We start from the raw sequence: 16,072 nt of genomic DNA, 5'->3' as shown, positions 1-16,072 counted from the left end.
TCACCCTTTAGGAAGTTTGGTGTTGAATTGTCGTGCTCTTATGCATCAAAGCTGGTCTTGTACATTCAACATTTTTACTGTGAAAAGAATTTTGTTATTGATGATTTGGCTTGTTAGGGTATGTCATGCAGTTTGGATCAAGTCGTTTTTGAGCAAGTTCTTTCTTTTTATAGTTGGTTGCTAGTTACAGATATAACTAAGGTTTCGTGGCCTCATGATATTGTTATGTTATCTTTCCTGTAAAGCCCTTGTAATGGACTTGAGAATAAATATAAAAAAAAAAAAAAACTCTTACAAGATGATATTCTAGGTTATGGAAATTCAAACTTGAGTGAAAATGAACATGCATACTCTCATAAGTAATTGACATAACTCACGTCAGCTCTCTATTATTTAGTAATATTTATCTTCACTTATAAATGAAACTTTTAACATTTAACTCACTTGAATGACTTGTTCGAATGTTCCATACTTAAATATTATAATTGACTCATTGTCTTGCTAGGTCAAATTCCAACTCTACAATCACGTTGGATGTTCTCTTACGGTTGAGATTACGATCCTAACCTCATTAAATGAAACCAACCGGATTTGCAAGTTGCCCTTTATCAAAAATAAATAAAAATAGAAAAAAGAACCCGTTGAACGCAACAACAGGAAAACGCATATTTCTGTGCGAGCCACAGCCGAAGAAGAAAAAGGAGGCAAACTCTCTCCTTCTCTCTCTCTCTCTCCCATTCGCCATTGGGTTTCCACATCCTCTGCAACTACGAAGCTCTCTCCTCCAAATCCAGGTTTGTTTTCTCAATAGCTTTTAACCTTCATTCTCTTCTTTTTTTCTGGTAATTTTTACTTTTTTGGGAATAAATTGGTGTCTGGAATTTAGGGGTTTAGTCTAGGGTTTTGATTTCGTTTTCTATGTATTCCCAAATTGTACCATTATTAGGGTTTCTAATTTAGGGCTATCAGTTATCTTTGTCAAGATTTCATCATTAAAAAAAAGGGTCCTATATATCCAAATTGTTGTTGGGATTCATTTGGTTAATAATGACGAAATGCAATGTAAGCTCTGCAATCACAAAAAATTGACATCTAACAATCTCTATGTTGCACAAATGCAAATACGGCGTTTTGGGATTCATATAACCGATCAGTTAGTGGGATAATGCTTGGTTGTTATTGTTTTATTAGAAGAAATTAAGTGTTGTTGGTAACATGATATATGTCTTGTAGCAATTTATATTATCATATATCATCCCTTGAATGAACTCTTTTTGTTTCTAGGAAGATATTGGCAAGATACAAAATCAAAATGTATGGATCCACAGCGAAGCGGCTTCTTCAGCACTTTGGCGGACCGTTGGTTGGCTGCAGCGGTACCCACATGATTCGATTCCGTCCTCTTCAATCCCTTGTTAGTCGTTCTCACTTTTCCACCACTGTGAACTCTGAACCATTTGCCAATAAACCCCCTAGTTTTGCGAATTCTACATCATCGTATGCCGATGAATTCCCTAATATTTCAAATTCCTCGTCGTCAACAGCCGATCACACTAGGAGATCGAGAGTGGAATACCAAGATGAGCAAGCTCGTGTGCTCCAAGCCTCCCTTCCGCATGTGATAAGGTTGGGATGGAGTGAAGCTGCGATGATTGCTGGTGCGAAGGATGTTGGCGTGTCTCCATCTATTGTTGGATCATTTCCGAGGAAAGAAGGAATGTTGGTTGAGTTTTTCATGGATGATTGTTTGCAGAGGCTTATTGATAGAATCGAGTCAAGTGCAGATGAGCTGAAAAGTTTGATACCCAGTGACCGTATCACCAAGCTTATCCGCATTCGCTTAGAAATGCAGGCACCCTACATATCGAAATGGCCTCCAGCTCTTAGCATCCAGGCACAACCAGTGAACGTCCCCACAAGCTTTAAGCAGAGAGCGATGCTTGTGGATGAGATCTGGCATGGTGCTGGCGATGACACCGCTGATTTTCAGTGGTATGTGAAGCGGACTGTCCTTGGAGGAATATACTCCACAACTGAGATTTACATGCTTACTGACAATTCCCCAGATTTTCGTGATACATGGGCATTCTTGGATGATCGGGTGAAAGATGCTTTTGACTTGAAGAAAACCATTCAAGAGGCCACATACTTGGCAGAAGCTGTTGGTGCTGGAATGGGGACTTCTTTGCAAGGATTTGTGAAGAGAGTCTTTCAGGGGTAAGAAATTACGAAAGCATTCTTTTGCAAGCATCAGTCCTCCCTCCGGTCAGTATACTTAGATGAGATCCTGTGTTAGTTACCACTTTAGTAGTTTCCGGGTGGATCGAAGTTGAAATTACTGTAAATGTTTTCTCTCTGCCGAAGCCTGAGTTACGTTTAGTAGTGGTCTATTGCAAGATCCATTTGTTTGTCAACTAAAGTCTCTGTTTGAATGTCTTGGCGATACTTTTGGTACTTTCTCGAGTCTGTTGAACGTTCTGAGCCATACAATAAATAAAAATATAGTCGAATTAAAGGAAAATGGAGGTGTAATTAAAAGTGTATGAGGTTTTATATGATGTATACAAAGAAAATGCTTCCTATAATTTAAATTCTTTTGCCTTACAAATGAATTTGTATAACTTCATATCCAGCGCTTTAATAGTTCAACCATGGCTTCGTTGCGAAAAAAATTCCAACGAGGTGCTTCGCTACAGGGGTCGCTCGCTTTCTTTCAAAGGCAAGTTGGTGTTCTTAGCTTCTTGATCTGTGGATTGCATTGTGCAACAGCTCAAGTTTGGTACGAGCATGGCTGAACCCAGTTGTTATCACGACCACTGTATCTTCAAGTGGCTCCGCCCGTTCAGTCTCATCCTTATTTGCAGAACCTTCAGGTTTGGGAACATCGTGATTGAACCGACCCTAGTACTGAAGATCCGGACTGCTAATCAACATGCCCTTGTCTACGAGGCTGGAGGGCCCAAGGTTAAGAGGTTCCTTCCTCGACTATGATTGTTTGAACGGGAAGTTCAGATCGCACATACCCACACCGAAGTATATGCTTTATAGATGTTCAACGTCGTATTGGCACGCATTCTCACCAGATTTCCAAAGGACGTAGTTAGTCCTAAATTTACGGCATGCGTGCCATGTAGTGTAACTTTTAAGGTTGCATAAGTACGTTGAATAGTTTGCAGTTCTTCACTGTAAGATTAGTCGGGAATTGCACAACCATTTCCGTCCTGCCCCGAACACCAAAGCTGAAAATTTCGTCAAACTTCTTATCATACCGATACTTATCCTTCATACCCGACCGATTAGACAGACCACCGAGACCCAAACCCGCAAGACCCTACACAATTTCATATAGAAAGTACAGAACCATTGAAGTGTATATTTTGTTCCCTTTTTTAATCCTAGTCTTTCAGAAGGCAGACGATGAGGAGATGGAAATCCTGAATCATGTGGAAGATTTTTGGTTGCCTCAAAGTTTCTTTGCTAAGGAAGAACCATAAGCGAGCGTCAAGCGGCTGTTTTTGTATTGTGTTTGTTTGAATTGATTCAATCCATGTCTATGGTGAATTTTTCTGTTACGTATGAGAGGGAGAGCGTTTAGTAATTTCCTTTGAATTTTCCGTTTGTAGTATTCATCTCTTGATCAATGAATTTCCTTTTTATGTAGACTGAAGAAACAATTAGCAGAGTGAAATTATCGATCAGATGAAATGGTAAATGATCGCGGTCCGTTAGATCTATAGCATCACTTACAATCGGCAGCCGTGGAGAAGCGGCGCAACGGGCAGAAGCGGCACAACGGGCAGAGCCTGCTCTTCTCCAACCACCGAACAATGCAACTGTCATGGTACAGATACCCCAGGTGATTATGAGGGTTGCATTCTCACCTTCTCCAATTTCTCCGGGGAAGATTTAGTTGCTGGTACAAATGTGACTGATCCCCACCAGCACAACCGCCACTATCATCCGGCTTCTCAACCACGTCAACTTTGATGAATGCCTCCATGCCGCCTCGAGCACAATACTTTGTCTGCCACCGAGTAGCCGTAGATCCTCCATTGCAACCATATATGTAACGTAAATTGATCAGTAGAACCAGACGTAACAGTTTGTAATATCAGCTGGGTGAAGAATAGCTAGGAGTATAGGAGTCTTGCTTCTCAAGTCAGACACGAAGCCGTTGAGGAATATTAGTACGTGCTAGTTGTTCAAGCTTGGTTAGAAATTGATTGACATAAGCATCCACTTTGCATTTTAAATTTTAATTTAATTTTTCTCACAGGAGTGATTTTAAATACCGTCACAGTAATAACTCTGTTACATAAAAGTCCTTCTTAATGGTGAACATGAACTAAATTGGGAAAATACTTGTATCCATATCGTATGAGGGAAACTACTTATCCATCTACTTGTGATTATTGATTAAAATATTTTTACTCTTTAAATATTATAAACGAGATTGTTCATTCTCTCTATTATTATTTAAAGATCATATATGTAAAAATCATTCAATTTGGAAATCGTTTAGTCATTTATATATTACATCAAATAAATAGATGGTTGATCATAAAGATTCTATTTGTTTTCAAAATTGTCAATTTATTCGTCGTGCACACGTGAATGCTAAATGGTATGTAAGTTGAATATTTATTATTGTATTTTTTTTTTTTAATTGTTCTTGTCACAATAAACGTAACCAATACGTCAAGCCCAAAAACTCTCCTACTAATTAAGAACATTTCCATCCTATTGGGTGACCAAACAAAACCTAAAAATCCCAATAAATTAAAATTTTCGTGACGTTAATCTTGTTCTACAAAGTACAAAAATAAACTATTAAAAGGATGAGATTACCACGACGGCAAACTAATGTAAGCCTTTCCTTAAATTATTGAAATGGCAAACAATTTTTTAGTAAGATCAGAAATGGCAAGCAATTAAACAGCTAGATTATACTGTTTTTGGCAATATTTTGTTATCTCTAACGCGTCCAACTAACATATAAATAAGCACTCCATCTCCATGCATGCATTAGTCCTTCATTTGAAAAAAAAAAAGTCTCCTTGGATCGATCGAATTATTACTATCGAAGATGATGATGAAGAAGTACGTGAAGCTTCACAAGTGCAAGCTCCAGCAAGACCAAGAGTCGTCTCAAAGACCCATGTTAATGGAGGACCACCATCATCACCACCACCAGAGGCGGAGCCACCGGGAAACCAACATAGATGTAGTTGTTGTTGGTGATGATAAAGAAGTTGTTGGGCCCCACACACCTAGGAGCACAAAACTCATGGATGCCATGCTCAATCTCATTGTCCAACGACAACCCTCCAATCTTGCTCCCAAGTCCCAAGAACAACAGTAATAATACTTTTACTATTGCTCCTCAAGAACAACAATAATAACATATATATCATCATGTCACATGTGGTGGTGGGACGGCCGCTACAGGCGGCGGCCGGGGCTTAGCCGAAATGTGTCACTTCTCGTGTTCCGTGAATAGCTTGGATATTGAGGAAGATCTAGAAAGACATTTAGCTAGAGAATCAGTTTGATTCTATCTCTCTTTTATTATGGTTGAAGGAAAGAAGGATCCTAACGGATCGATCTGTCTTCTTTTAGGTGTTGAACATGCTTCATGCTTGTACAATAGAATTACATATGGAAGAAAGAATTAAAGGACATGAAGATGATTCTGTTCTTTTTCTCTTTGTAATATACTTGTCTTGCCTCTCTTCATTTTTGTTTCATTTTCTGGGTTGTGCATGCCCGTGAAATTGGCATGAATTAGTATTTCACCCTGTGAAATGTTTTAAGGGTGACTTTTTTTGAACCCATAAATTTGTCCAACTATCCACTTTAACTTTTTTGGGGGGTTTATGAACTTTAATCAAAACACTAAAATTTAATTAAAATCTGAAGTTAGATTACATATTGATTATAATTTTTTTACTAGATGTCCATGTCAACATAAATAATAAAATTCTTATTTGACTTTTGTTTAAATATTTAATCCGTATTATTATTATTTTTTTAAAATTATTTATTTATTATCTTTAACATCTTCCAATAATAAAAGTACCTAAAATGTGAAAACATTCCCAAAAAAAAAATATTAATTATACATAAGGAAAATATGCAAATACATGTGTACCGAAATCTCCAAAACAGTTGTGAAAGTATGCAAACACCATGGCGGTTGTGTACACCTTTAATTTTCAGTTTTAATCGTGTAGAATTTTAGTGAAAAATAAATGTTCACCAACACATTAAATTTCGGCATGTGAGGGTTGTAACATGCCACATCGTCCAGGGGAGTGAATCCTCTAAGCCTTATATGTATATTATCATTTCTATCTAGCACGAAGCCTTTTGGGAGCTCATTGGTTTCGGGTTCCATCGGAACTCTGAAGTTAAGCGAGTAGCTCGTGAGAGCAATCCCAGGATGGGTGACCCACTTGGAAGTTCTCGTGTGAGTTTCCAAAAACAAAACCGTGAGAGTGTGGTAGGGGCCCAAAGCGGACAATATTATGCTACGGTGGAGTCGAGCCCAGGTTGTGATGGGGTCCGGGCCGGGATATGACAAGGGTGGACAAGTTATCGATGACACATGTCAATATTTGATTTTAATTTAAATTAAACAAATTAATTAATTTAAATTTAATCAAATAAAAATGCCAAATTGGGCAGATTAATTTGTTTGATTTTAATTTAATTTTAATTTGATTAAATCAAATATTAATTGATGGAGTAAAATCACAAATCACGAACCAAGACACAAATTAAATCCTAGTTCTTTCATAGGCAAAGCTTGGAGAGTCTGTAGATAAGAGGATCCAAAACAAAGAAAAGAGTCAAGAAAATTATTCACACCCAAATGCGAAAGCCTTGAAACTCTAAAGCTCTCAAGCATCCAAATTCTCCGAATTTCCAAATACTTAGAAGAATTCAGAAAGAGCTCTATGTACTTCGTCAAACCTTTGAAGAATCATCAAGCACCACCAGCACTCGTGTCAATTCTTCAATTGCCACAAGCCAAAACCTTGAGCGTTCGTTCATTCGAGATCAAGTCATTGCGACCTTCGGATCAACAACACTACATTTTTTTTCATCTTCAGGGACCGAATCAGAGGATCTAGTTGTAAAGAGATTATAACCCTACATTTACATGGATACAAATTTTCTTTGTACACATGTTCTTGTTTAATTTGCTACAGGTATTTTTGTGTTTACAAATTGTCTGTGCCATATTCTCATATTTTGCAAACGTCGTGTCACATCATCATTTTCAATAGAATCAAATACATTTTTCTCAATGTATACAACCAAAGACGAATCCAAAAACCAAAATTGACGTAAGCTGAACTTTGAAGCCAAATTCTATTAGTGGAACATTTTATATATTACCCAACTTTCGCACATATTATTGACTTCCAAGTACAATATATACAACAGTTCTATAAACAAAATTTGACCGTAAAAAAATACATTTAATTAGGGAATCTATGAGTCTGATTCCTTAAAATGTATACTTATGCATAATAAAAACTCAAGAAAAAAAAAATAATTCCATATAAACTACTTGTAAGAAGTGAACAAAAAAATAAAAATAAAAAAAAAACAATGTTTGATATGGAATGAAAAAGCAAGAAAATTAGTTTTAAAAAACATAATTGGAATATAGGATAATGCTAAAAAAGTGAGGACTTTGTTGAAATGGCAAATCACAACATGTTTGAGGAACAGGTCTTGGGTTGAGTTAAAGTGAGTGGGGCTGAGGGGAATTGGGGTCGGCTAGATGGGCAGCCAGGCCTGGGGCCCGTCCCTGTATACACCGAGCTATCATCAATGCTAATGTTACAAGCAAGTAGACCGAGAGATACTATTTATCCCACCTTGCCTCTATTAATTTTTATGCAAGACTACTAATTTATTTCAATCAAGAAAATTCATTATGTAGATGCTTGTTAGAAATATAATTCTTAAGTTCATCTATAAGAAGTGTGAGCTCTCGACCATAAAAATCTTTTGGAGAAAATCGAGCAAAATGAACTAACTTTTCAATGCTAGAATTTGAGAATGAGTGATTTGGGTTTAAGTATGCCACACAAAGGAGGAACTTTGCAATTGCCTTGTTAAAACAACTATTCAACTCTTGAAGTTGCTTATCAATAACATCAATAAAGAGATAAGTCTGTGACCCCAACAATGCGTAGAACAAACCATGTGGTTATCACGCATCATCGAATGGTTAAAGATGTCTCCACAAGATAATTGTGGTATTTCAGGTCAAATAACTACCTTGCATTATTCCAACTGGTAAACATTCATTAGACATGAGTGTGAGAACTCTTGTTTAATTGTTTTCGGTGAACTAAGTCTCCAAAATCGTTGGGCCGGGTGGACCCAACACTTTATAAAATGCGTAAGGCATAGGCCCAACCAAGGATCGTTAAAAAATTTTGTTGGTAATCTAGCTCGTTTGTGTTTGTTATGCAGTGTGTTTCGTTTGTGTTTGTCGATTATTACTTGGTAATTGGAGATATAATTGAGATAATGTGAATGTGATCTTTCCATTTCTCACGGCTTTTACCCCGTTGTCAACAAAAAAGAAAAAGAAAAGAGATTCAGATTCTTTGAAAATTTTCTTCATGTCCCCCTATTTTGGGTAGAGCTCGTACACATTCGTAATAAACAATACACATCTGAATCTTTTCAACAATATTACAGCTGATGATTTGATAACATGATTGAACACAAGGAACCATGAAAGCCGGGGGATTTTTTTTTATTTGGACCTAACGCGTTTGCTTCTGTGTCCTCACCCTCCTCCCATTCACATTCACATACAAACCTGTCCAAATAGAATAATGCTTCTCCAGTGGCAGCAGATAGAGACATACAGGAAAATCTACCCCCATTCTCTTTGCAGTCCATTCCTACTAGCTACTTGCCCATTATCTTTCTCTCACCTACAACTTACTAGCTACTTGCCCTTTATCTGTTTCTACCTGTCCTACTCAGTTCCTGTTTCCTTTTCTCAGTTGGGTTTTGCAGCACCATGCTTGAATTGTTCAAATTTGATAGCCTTTGATTCATTTGTTTGTTGATCTCATCTGACTACTTCTTTGCCCTTTATTTTCCTTGGTTTTTTCATCTCAAACTTGTCAGTAATTGTAGATTTAGTCGTTGATCAAGCAAGGTTTTGACCATTTTTATCTATCATTTCTGAAAATTATACTTTGAGTTTATGATTTCTGGGTTTCTTCTTTCAAACACAAGAGTTCATGTGCTATAGTCTGATGCAATCTCAGAAAGAAAGTTGGTAAGGGTGACTTCTGTCTGTTGACTTGGTAGAAATTTTGATGCTTTACTTTTTTGGTTACAAATCCAAGCTTTTGATCTTGCTTCTTTAGTGTATAAATTAGAGTCTAGAGAGAGAGAGAGTGGGAGGAGAGTTTGACTTGATCAACGATAGTTGTCGGATTCCGAAATTAGATCTTATGTGTTGTGCTAAGAGACATTCAATAGAGAAGGTTAGATTTTGATGTTAAGCAAGTGTTAAGGAAGGAATAGAGTTTTGGTCGAAATGGGTAACACTTGTGTTGGACCGAGCATTTCCAAGAATGGTTTCTTCCAATCAGTTTCAGCTGTCATGTGGCCAAACCGCTCTCCCGATGACTCAGTTCATACTAACGGAGAACCTGTCAATGAGGCATCATCACCTAAGGCACCTGAGTCACCTATGCCAGTACTAGACAAACCACCAGAGCAAGTGACAATACCAAAACCAGAAACCGAGCCAAAACAATCCGCAAAACCTGAAACTGAGCCAAAACAATCCGCAAAACCCAAGAAGCCACCGCAGATAAAGAGGGTTCCTAGTGCAGGACTTCAGGCTGGTTCGGTGTTACAAACGAAAACCGGAAAGATAAAGGAGTTTTACAGTTTGGGGAGGAAACTTGGACAGGGGCAGTTTGGAATAACGTTTCTGTGTGTGGAGAAGGCGACAGGGAAAGAGTATGCGTGCAAATCAATTGCAAAAAGGAAGTTATTAACTGATGAGGATGTGGAGGATGTGAGGAGGGAAATTCAGATCATGCACCATCTGGCAGACCACCCAAATGTTATCTCTATTAAGGGAGCTTATGAGGATGCTGTAGCAGTTCATGTTGTTATGGAATTATGTGCAGGAGGTGAGCTCTTTGATAGGATTATCCAGCGCGGGCATTATACAGAAAGAAAGGCGGCTGAGCTAACTAGGACTATAGTTGGAGTGGTCGAAGCTTGCCATTCATTGGGAGTTATGCATCGAGACCTTAAACCGGAGAACTTTCTCTTTGTCAGTCAGGATGAGGATGCACTTCTCAAAACTATAGATTTTGGATTATCTATTTTCTTGAAGCCAGGTAATTATCATCGTGTGGTTTTCATATTATCAATGTCATTTCATATTAGTATTGTCGTTTCAGTTATGATGATCAAGATTGTTAAGCGTATCTTGCCCATTATCTAGTACAATACTTTGCATAAAATGTGCCAGAGAATTCTTTTTGCTCTTTGAATAAAACTTATAATTTACAATACTTTGCATAAGGTTCCTTGGTTTCTCCAAGAAAATTATAATTTTTGAGAACGAGTTTGAATATCAGAGTCTGCTGAAGATGTAAGAACATGTACTGTTAATCACAAATTTTTTTTACTTTGACAGATTATATTTCACAAACAGAATTGTGAATTTTATGAGAAAATGGGACTTGAGGTCAAACGTTATCGATTATTGTGGATTGAAATTCGAATCAGTAGATTTTAAATGATAGGAATGATCTTTGAGCTTAGTACCAAAAAGTTAAAATTTTATTGGAACATAAGGAACCCAACCTAAGTTATTTCCATGTTAGTCACTTCTTAAATAAGCAGTACTTGTAATATTCTAGAGCAGTAACTTTACATTGGCATTATTTTGTGCTCAATTTCATTCCATAATCTATGCACCTTGAGCTGAGACCTGGATGGCAACTTATGATAAAAAAATTACAATTCACTATGTCTTATTATACAGTGTTCAGCCATTAACTTCGCAATCGTACTCGTTGAGTATTTGAGACTTCAGACTATCTTCTTTCTATTTTTGTAACTTGGTCCATTTGTCTCGGTTGTTCACTTAGTGAACCAACCTCTTTTGCAGTTTGGGAAATGTTCTGATTTCAGAGAGCTTCGTAGTCATTGTGTTCCCAAATAGTCAAATAGAAGTAATGACTGCAAAAAGCATCTCATGATGTATGGGATTTGTATAATCCGACCCTACATTCAATCCATGCTTCCTAATTGTTACTTTTGGACAAGTTTTCTTCTTTTCAGTGCTCTTTTTGACTCATTGGTGCTTACATAACTAGAGTTTATGATAAAATGATTCAGAATTGATGATTGAATCTAGAGTTGAAAGATTCATGCTTGCCTCCTTGCAGGAGTAAAATATAGTGATGTGGTTGGAAGCCCCTATTATGTTGCACCTGAAGTGTTACGCAAGCGTTATGGTCCAGAAGCAGATGTCTGGAGCGCAGGAGTGATCCTTTACATTCTGTTAAGTGGGGTGCCGCCATTTTGGGCTGGTGGGAACTTTTGACTTGCTATATATTTGATTCTTGATCTTCATATCATGCTTTAACAAACATGAGCTTACTTTTACTGATTGTAACTGTTTTCCAAATTGTTTTCTTCTTAATGTACTTTGTTATAATTCCCCAGAAAATGAGCAAGGAATATTTGACCAGGTCATGCATGGTGACCTAGATTTCGAATCAGACCCTTGGCCTAGTATTTCTGATGGTGCCAAAGATTTAGTGAGGAGAATGCTTGTCCGAGACCCCAAAAGGCGGCTGACGGCCCATGAAGTTTTGTGTGAGTCTCTTCCATCACTTTTTGTATATTATTTAGTTATTTTTTCGTTGCTGTATTTGGAAGTAGGTCATAATATTGTACGTTAAGTACTCTTCTGGATTGTTAGTCAATCTTAATGCTGTGAATCTGACTGTTGAGTAATTGCCTCATTGATGCTTGCCTCTATGGGTTCTGCTATGAGCTCTAATGCGTGCAACATCTACCTCCATTGACTTAAAAGAAAGACAGAATTTCCTTCCACATCATTTGCGTATTGTGGGTATTTTCATTTGTTTTATTGTCTCTCAGACCGACAATAATGTTACCGTAGAAGTGATTAAATCTTTAATTTTATAAACCTCTTAAGAATTCCTGAGATCATTTCTGCAGCTACACATAAAGATACAGGCATTTCTTTAGATATATAATTTTTTTTTTTTTTTAAATTGCTATTTGGTTTTAGGAATGCCATTTACTTTTGATTGATTAGGTAGGTTTTATTCCTTTCAGGCCACCCCTGGGTGCAAGTTGATGGTGTGGCTCCCGATAAGGCTCTTGATTCTGCAGTTCTAAGTCGCTTAAAACAATTTTCAGCTATGAACAAGCTCAAGAAAATGGCTCTCAGAGTAAGTATTAATTGTACCAGACGCATACTTTAGATGCCTTTGGTTAATAACTCTTTTCTTCTGGCCAGAACTTCAATTAGTAACGTAAACATGTATTTTCAGATAGTCATTCACCAAGGAGGATGATGATTTCTTTTTTAACTATTTGGCAGGTCATTGCAGAGAACTTGTCTGTAGAAGAAATAGCTGGCCTGAAAGAAATGTTCAAGATGATAGACACTGACAACAGTGGTCAAATCACTTTTGACGAACTAAAGATCGGATTGAAAAGATTTGGAGCAAATCTGAAGGAGTCTGAAATTTATGATCTAATGCAAGCAGTATGTACCAGATCAGAATTGGAGTACTTTAAACGATAATGATTCATTACGTTTTCAGGATGTCAAGAAGTAGCATAGTAGTAAAGCTCCATGTGCCCTCATAAATGTCATTTTATCTCCAGATAAGCTTGACCAAAAACAAATTCATCTTATCTCTCTAACCTTTTGCCGCCACCCCTCTTACCCTCTCTGGCCAGTGCTTCGTCCAGCCGTAGCCACCATGGTCATTCTAGCCATGTTGACCTGTTTTAAGAAATAAAACAATAGAAGAAGAAATACTAGTAGTATTTTATGTCCAGGAAAAAAAAAAAGTGAAGTTAAGTGAATTTATTTTCTCTCTTTGATGTCGTGTTTGTCAAAAGCAAATTTTAGGGAATATCGACAAGTGACAGTTTCAGTTTCCTTTGTTATCTATGGAATCTAGTTATCATAAATGCTATAATTCTTGAATTTCAGCCATAGGGGGTGTACACATGATTATGCTAATCTGGTTGATAATTTGTTTCTTAAAAACGTCGATATCAGTATATCCAGATTTCAAGATCATAAAGGAATACCCTTTCTGATTTGCAGGCAGATGTCGACAACAGTGGAACAATTGATTATGGGGAGTTCGTAGCTGCAACATTGCATCTGAACAAAATTGAGAGGGAAGATCATCTGTTTGCAGCTTTCTCCTACTTTGATAAGGATGGAAGTGGCTATATTACTCCGGATGAGCTTCAACAAGCTTGTGAGGATTTTGGCATAGAGGATGTTCGCCTCGAAGAGATGATAAGAGAAGTTGATCAGGACAATGTAAGTGACTACATCTTAACAATACAGCATTTGTATCATATTAGGATGGGAAAATAGTTGAGTGAGCTATTTCCTTGCGTAGAAAGATGATGTGGCTCAAAATAAGACATGGATCCTGAGCGTCTAAATTCAGTATCAGCATGAAACTTGACTTAATTCAAAAGTAAACTTGCATTAGTTTGAAGAGTAATACAACAGGTTCACATATTGGAAGAGTGATATATAGTATAAATTGACATGGTAGTTCCATTTCAGATTGTTATAATCCACAAGAAGCATGCTATATGCACCATATTAATCATGTGATTACGAGTGGCATGTAAACTCAAGTCCTGTGTCGGTTTATGCAGCAAATTTTTGTTAAGCTCGAAACTGTGTCAGTAGTATTTTGCTTTCATGGACCCTCATAAGCCTTACGGTGACTGATTAGGGAGCAAGACCGTATGTCTTCTTTCGAGAAATTGGGATTTGGCCTAGTTGCTTTAATTAACGAATTTAAGGCCAAAGTAATGACTGCAATGTCAAGCAGTGCTCTTTGTTATTATGGTGATGATATTCAAAATAGTACAGTGGGTTTGGGGTTTACACTCATGATGACCGAAATGGAGAACCGAGTGTCAATAGTCTGTGCCTTTTCTTTGTTGCAATATTATCATTACTTGCATACACGAGAAATTATTCCGTGAAGCCATCTTTTCTGATCTGTTTGTATGTGAGAGTTACCGTGTTGATTTGTTATTGCAGGATGGACGCATAGATTACAACGAGTTTGTAGCCATGATGCAGAAAGGAAATTTTGTTGGCCCCGGTAAGAAGGGATTGCAAAGTAGCTTCGGCATAGCATTTAGATAAGCACTTGAAATTTAGCTCATAGATAACAAAGAGGGGTTCGGGTTTCCTGCTTCGTTCTTCATTGTTTTGAGGTGTTAAGATTGTATAGAAAGGTACTTAACTGCTCTTCCATGTCGAGCCAGGCATTTCGGGTTATTTTATCCGAATTTATCCGAGGGATATTGAATCTGAAACTCGGAGCCCTTTCAGTATTGTATACAGCGAGGAGAAATTTCTTTTATTGGCATATGTTTTTTTTTTTTTTTTTTTTTTGTATCGATAATGAATATATGCATACTTGGTTTGAAAGACACATTTACGAGCTGTGATGGTAACATACACTGATTTATTATGTCATTGTCACCATACGAACACTCTCCTAGTTATTTAATTTTTTAGTTATTTATTTATTTCGGAAATTCGAACACTTTATCCTAGTTGGGAGTTTTGAAATGTGGAATGTGCCCTCTTTCTAAAAGTAAGCTGAAAGAACTAGTTTATATGGTAGTTGGGTAGAAAAGTGCTTTCACAACTTTCTGCTTTGTGGGCGCGCCATGCAAAAGGAAGGAATTAGAGCATCCAACTGCATGAGCGTATCCCACTTTCTTGCCCACCCGCTCCCTCCCACTCAAAATCATTATATTTGATTTGATTGAACATAGCCAAAGTACAATTCTAAATTAAAATACTTAAAAGCAGATGACGTTTTACTGCTGTGACGGAAAACAATCATGTTTATGCATTCTGGTGCAAGTTTGATCTCTATCGCTCATTTTTCCCTCTAACAACTAACAATTTAACCAATGATGTTGTTTATCAAATAATAAAAATAAAAATACTTCATATGTGTAGACTTCGCGTAACCGGTTGATTATGACAATGTGCTTGTAGTAACTAAATTTCACCGACCTAAGATGGAATACCACATGTACAAGGAGACCTAGTTGAAAACGTCACCCATATGGTTTCGTCAGTGCTTTAACCCTCGCGTGGGAAGAGGGGGCAACACTTTGGGACCTTGGGTAGATATTACAAAGACAAAAGTTGGGGCAGAACCATCTGCATCTAAAAATTTTCAGATTATAGCACATAACCAAGCTAGCAGTGCCTCCTATACCTACTGCATGCGAAAACACGTCTTTACAAGACGTCATGTGGTGGTAAACCCGTGCCATCAAAGTCTTTCTCACAATATCCTTATCGACTTGTTAAATAAATTAATAAACACCCCATTGACTCAAATATATTGATTCTATTTATTAGTAGAACACTGCTTATGGATTTGACGGAGTAGCATGTTTTTGTGGGTATATTTTCAACATGCAAAACTAGATAATCAATCTAAATTTTGAATTGCCTGCACTTTAGCCCTTAAACTTACTAGGTCTTCAAATTTGGTCCTTAGTAAATACTTATAAAATAAAATTCCAATTGTATACCACCCCAAAGTGTGTTGATTAAAAACAAGATATGATAAACATTTACGAAGTTTAATTAAAGTGCCATTGTCACTATGGTTTATTGGTAACCTTTTTCACTAATAGATAGAGATCTAAGGTTCTACTTACGTGAATGATGAGTTTGAAGTGTAAAGACACTTTTAGCAAACAATGTTGTCTA

General features: G+C 37.1%; 2 protein-coding genes across 4 annotated transcripts; both read left to right on the top strand.

Moving 5' to 3' along the window:
- The first annotated feature begins 558 nt into the window (after nucleotides 1-558).
- On the top strand, nucleotides 559-2,521 carry LOC137735286 (uncharacterized). Of its 3 annotated transcripts, XM_088696278.1 has the most exons (3): nucleotides 559-794; nucleotides 1,285-1,414; nucleotides 1,545-2,521. In XM_088696278.1, exons 1-3 carry the CDS (start codon nucleotides 576-578, stop codon nucleotides 2,219-2,221), a joined length of 1,026 nt encoding a protein of 341 aa, XP_088552404.1. In that variant the 5' UTR covers nucleotides 559-575; the 3' UTR covers nucleotides 2,222-2,521. The 3 variants fall into 3 exon arrangements, with proteins under 3 accessions (XP_088552404.1, XP_088552403.1, XP_068330800.2); XM_088696277.1 differs by having other exon boundaries at nucleotides 600-794; nucleotides 1,289-2,521; XM_068474699.2 differs by having other exon boundaries at nucleotides 605-794; nucleotides 1,285-2,521.
- Nucleotides 2,522-8,572: 6,051 nt separating this feature from the next.
- CPK1 (calcium dependent protein kinase 1) lies at nucleotides 8,573-14,767 on the top strand. Its single transcript, XM_068474388.2, has 7 exons — nucleotides 8,573-10,406; nucleotides 11,466-11,609; nucleotides 11,746-11,898; nucleotides 12,388-12,503; nucleotides 12,656-12,823; nucleotides 13,397-13,621; nucleotides 14,366-14,767. Exons 1-7 carry the CDS (start codon nucleotides 9,587-9,589, stop codon nucleotides 14,471-14,473), a joined length of 1,734 nt encoding a protein of 577 aa, XP_068330489.2. The 5' UTR covers nucleotides 8,573-9,586; the 3' UTR covers nucleotides 14,474-14,767.
- The last annotated feature ends 1,305 nt before the right edge of the window (nucleotides 14,768-16,072 follow it).

The sequence above is a fragment of the Pyrus communis genome, chromosome 7 (genome assembly GCF_041283825.1).
Source record: "Pyrus communis isolate YQ-2024b chromosome 7, ASM4128382v1, whole genome shotgun sequence".
Classification (NCBI taxonomy): Eukaryota; Viridiplantae; Streptophyta; class Magnoliopsida; order Rosales; family Rosaceae; genus Pyrus; species Pyrus communis.
This window is presented reverse-complemented; position numbering and strand designations above follow the sequence as displayed.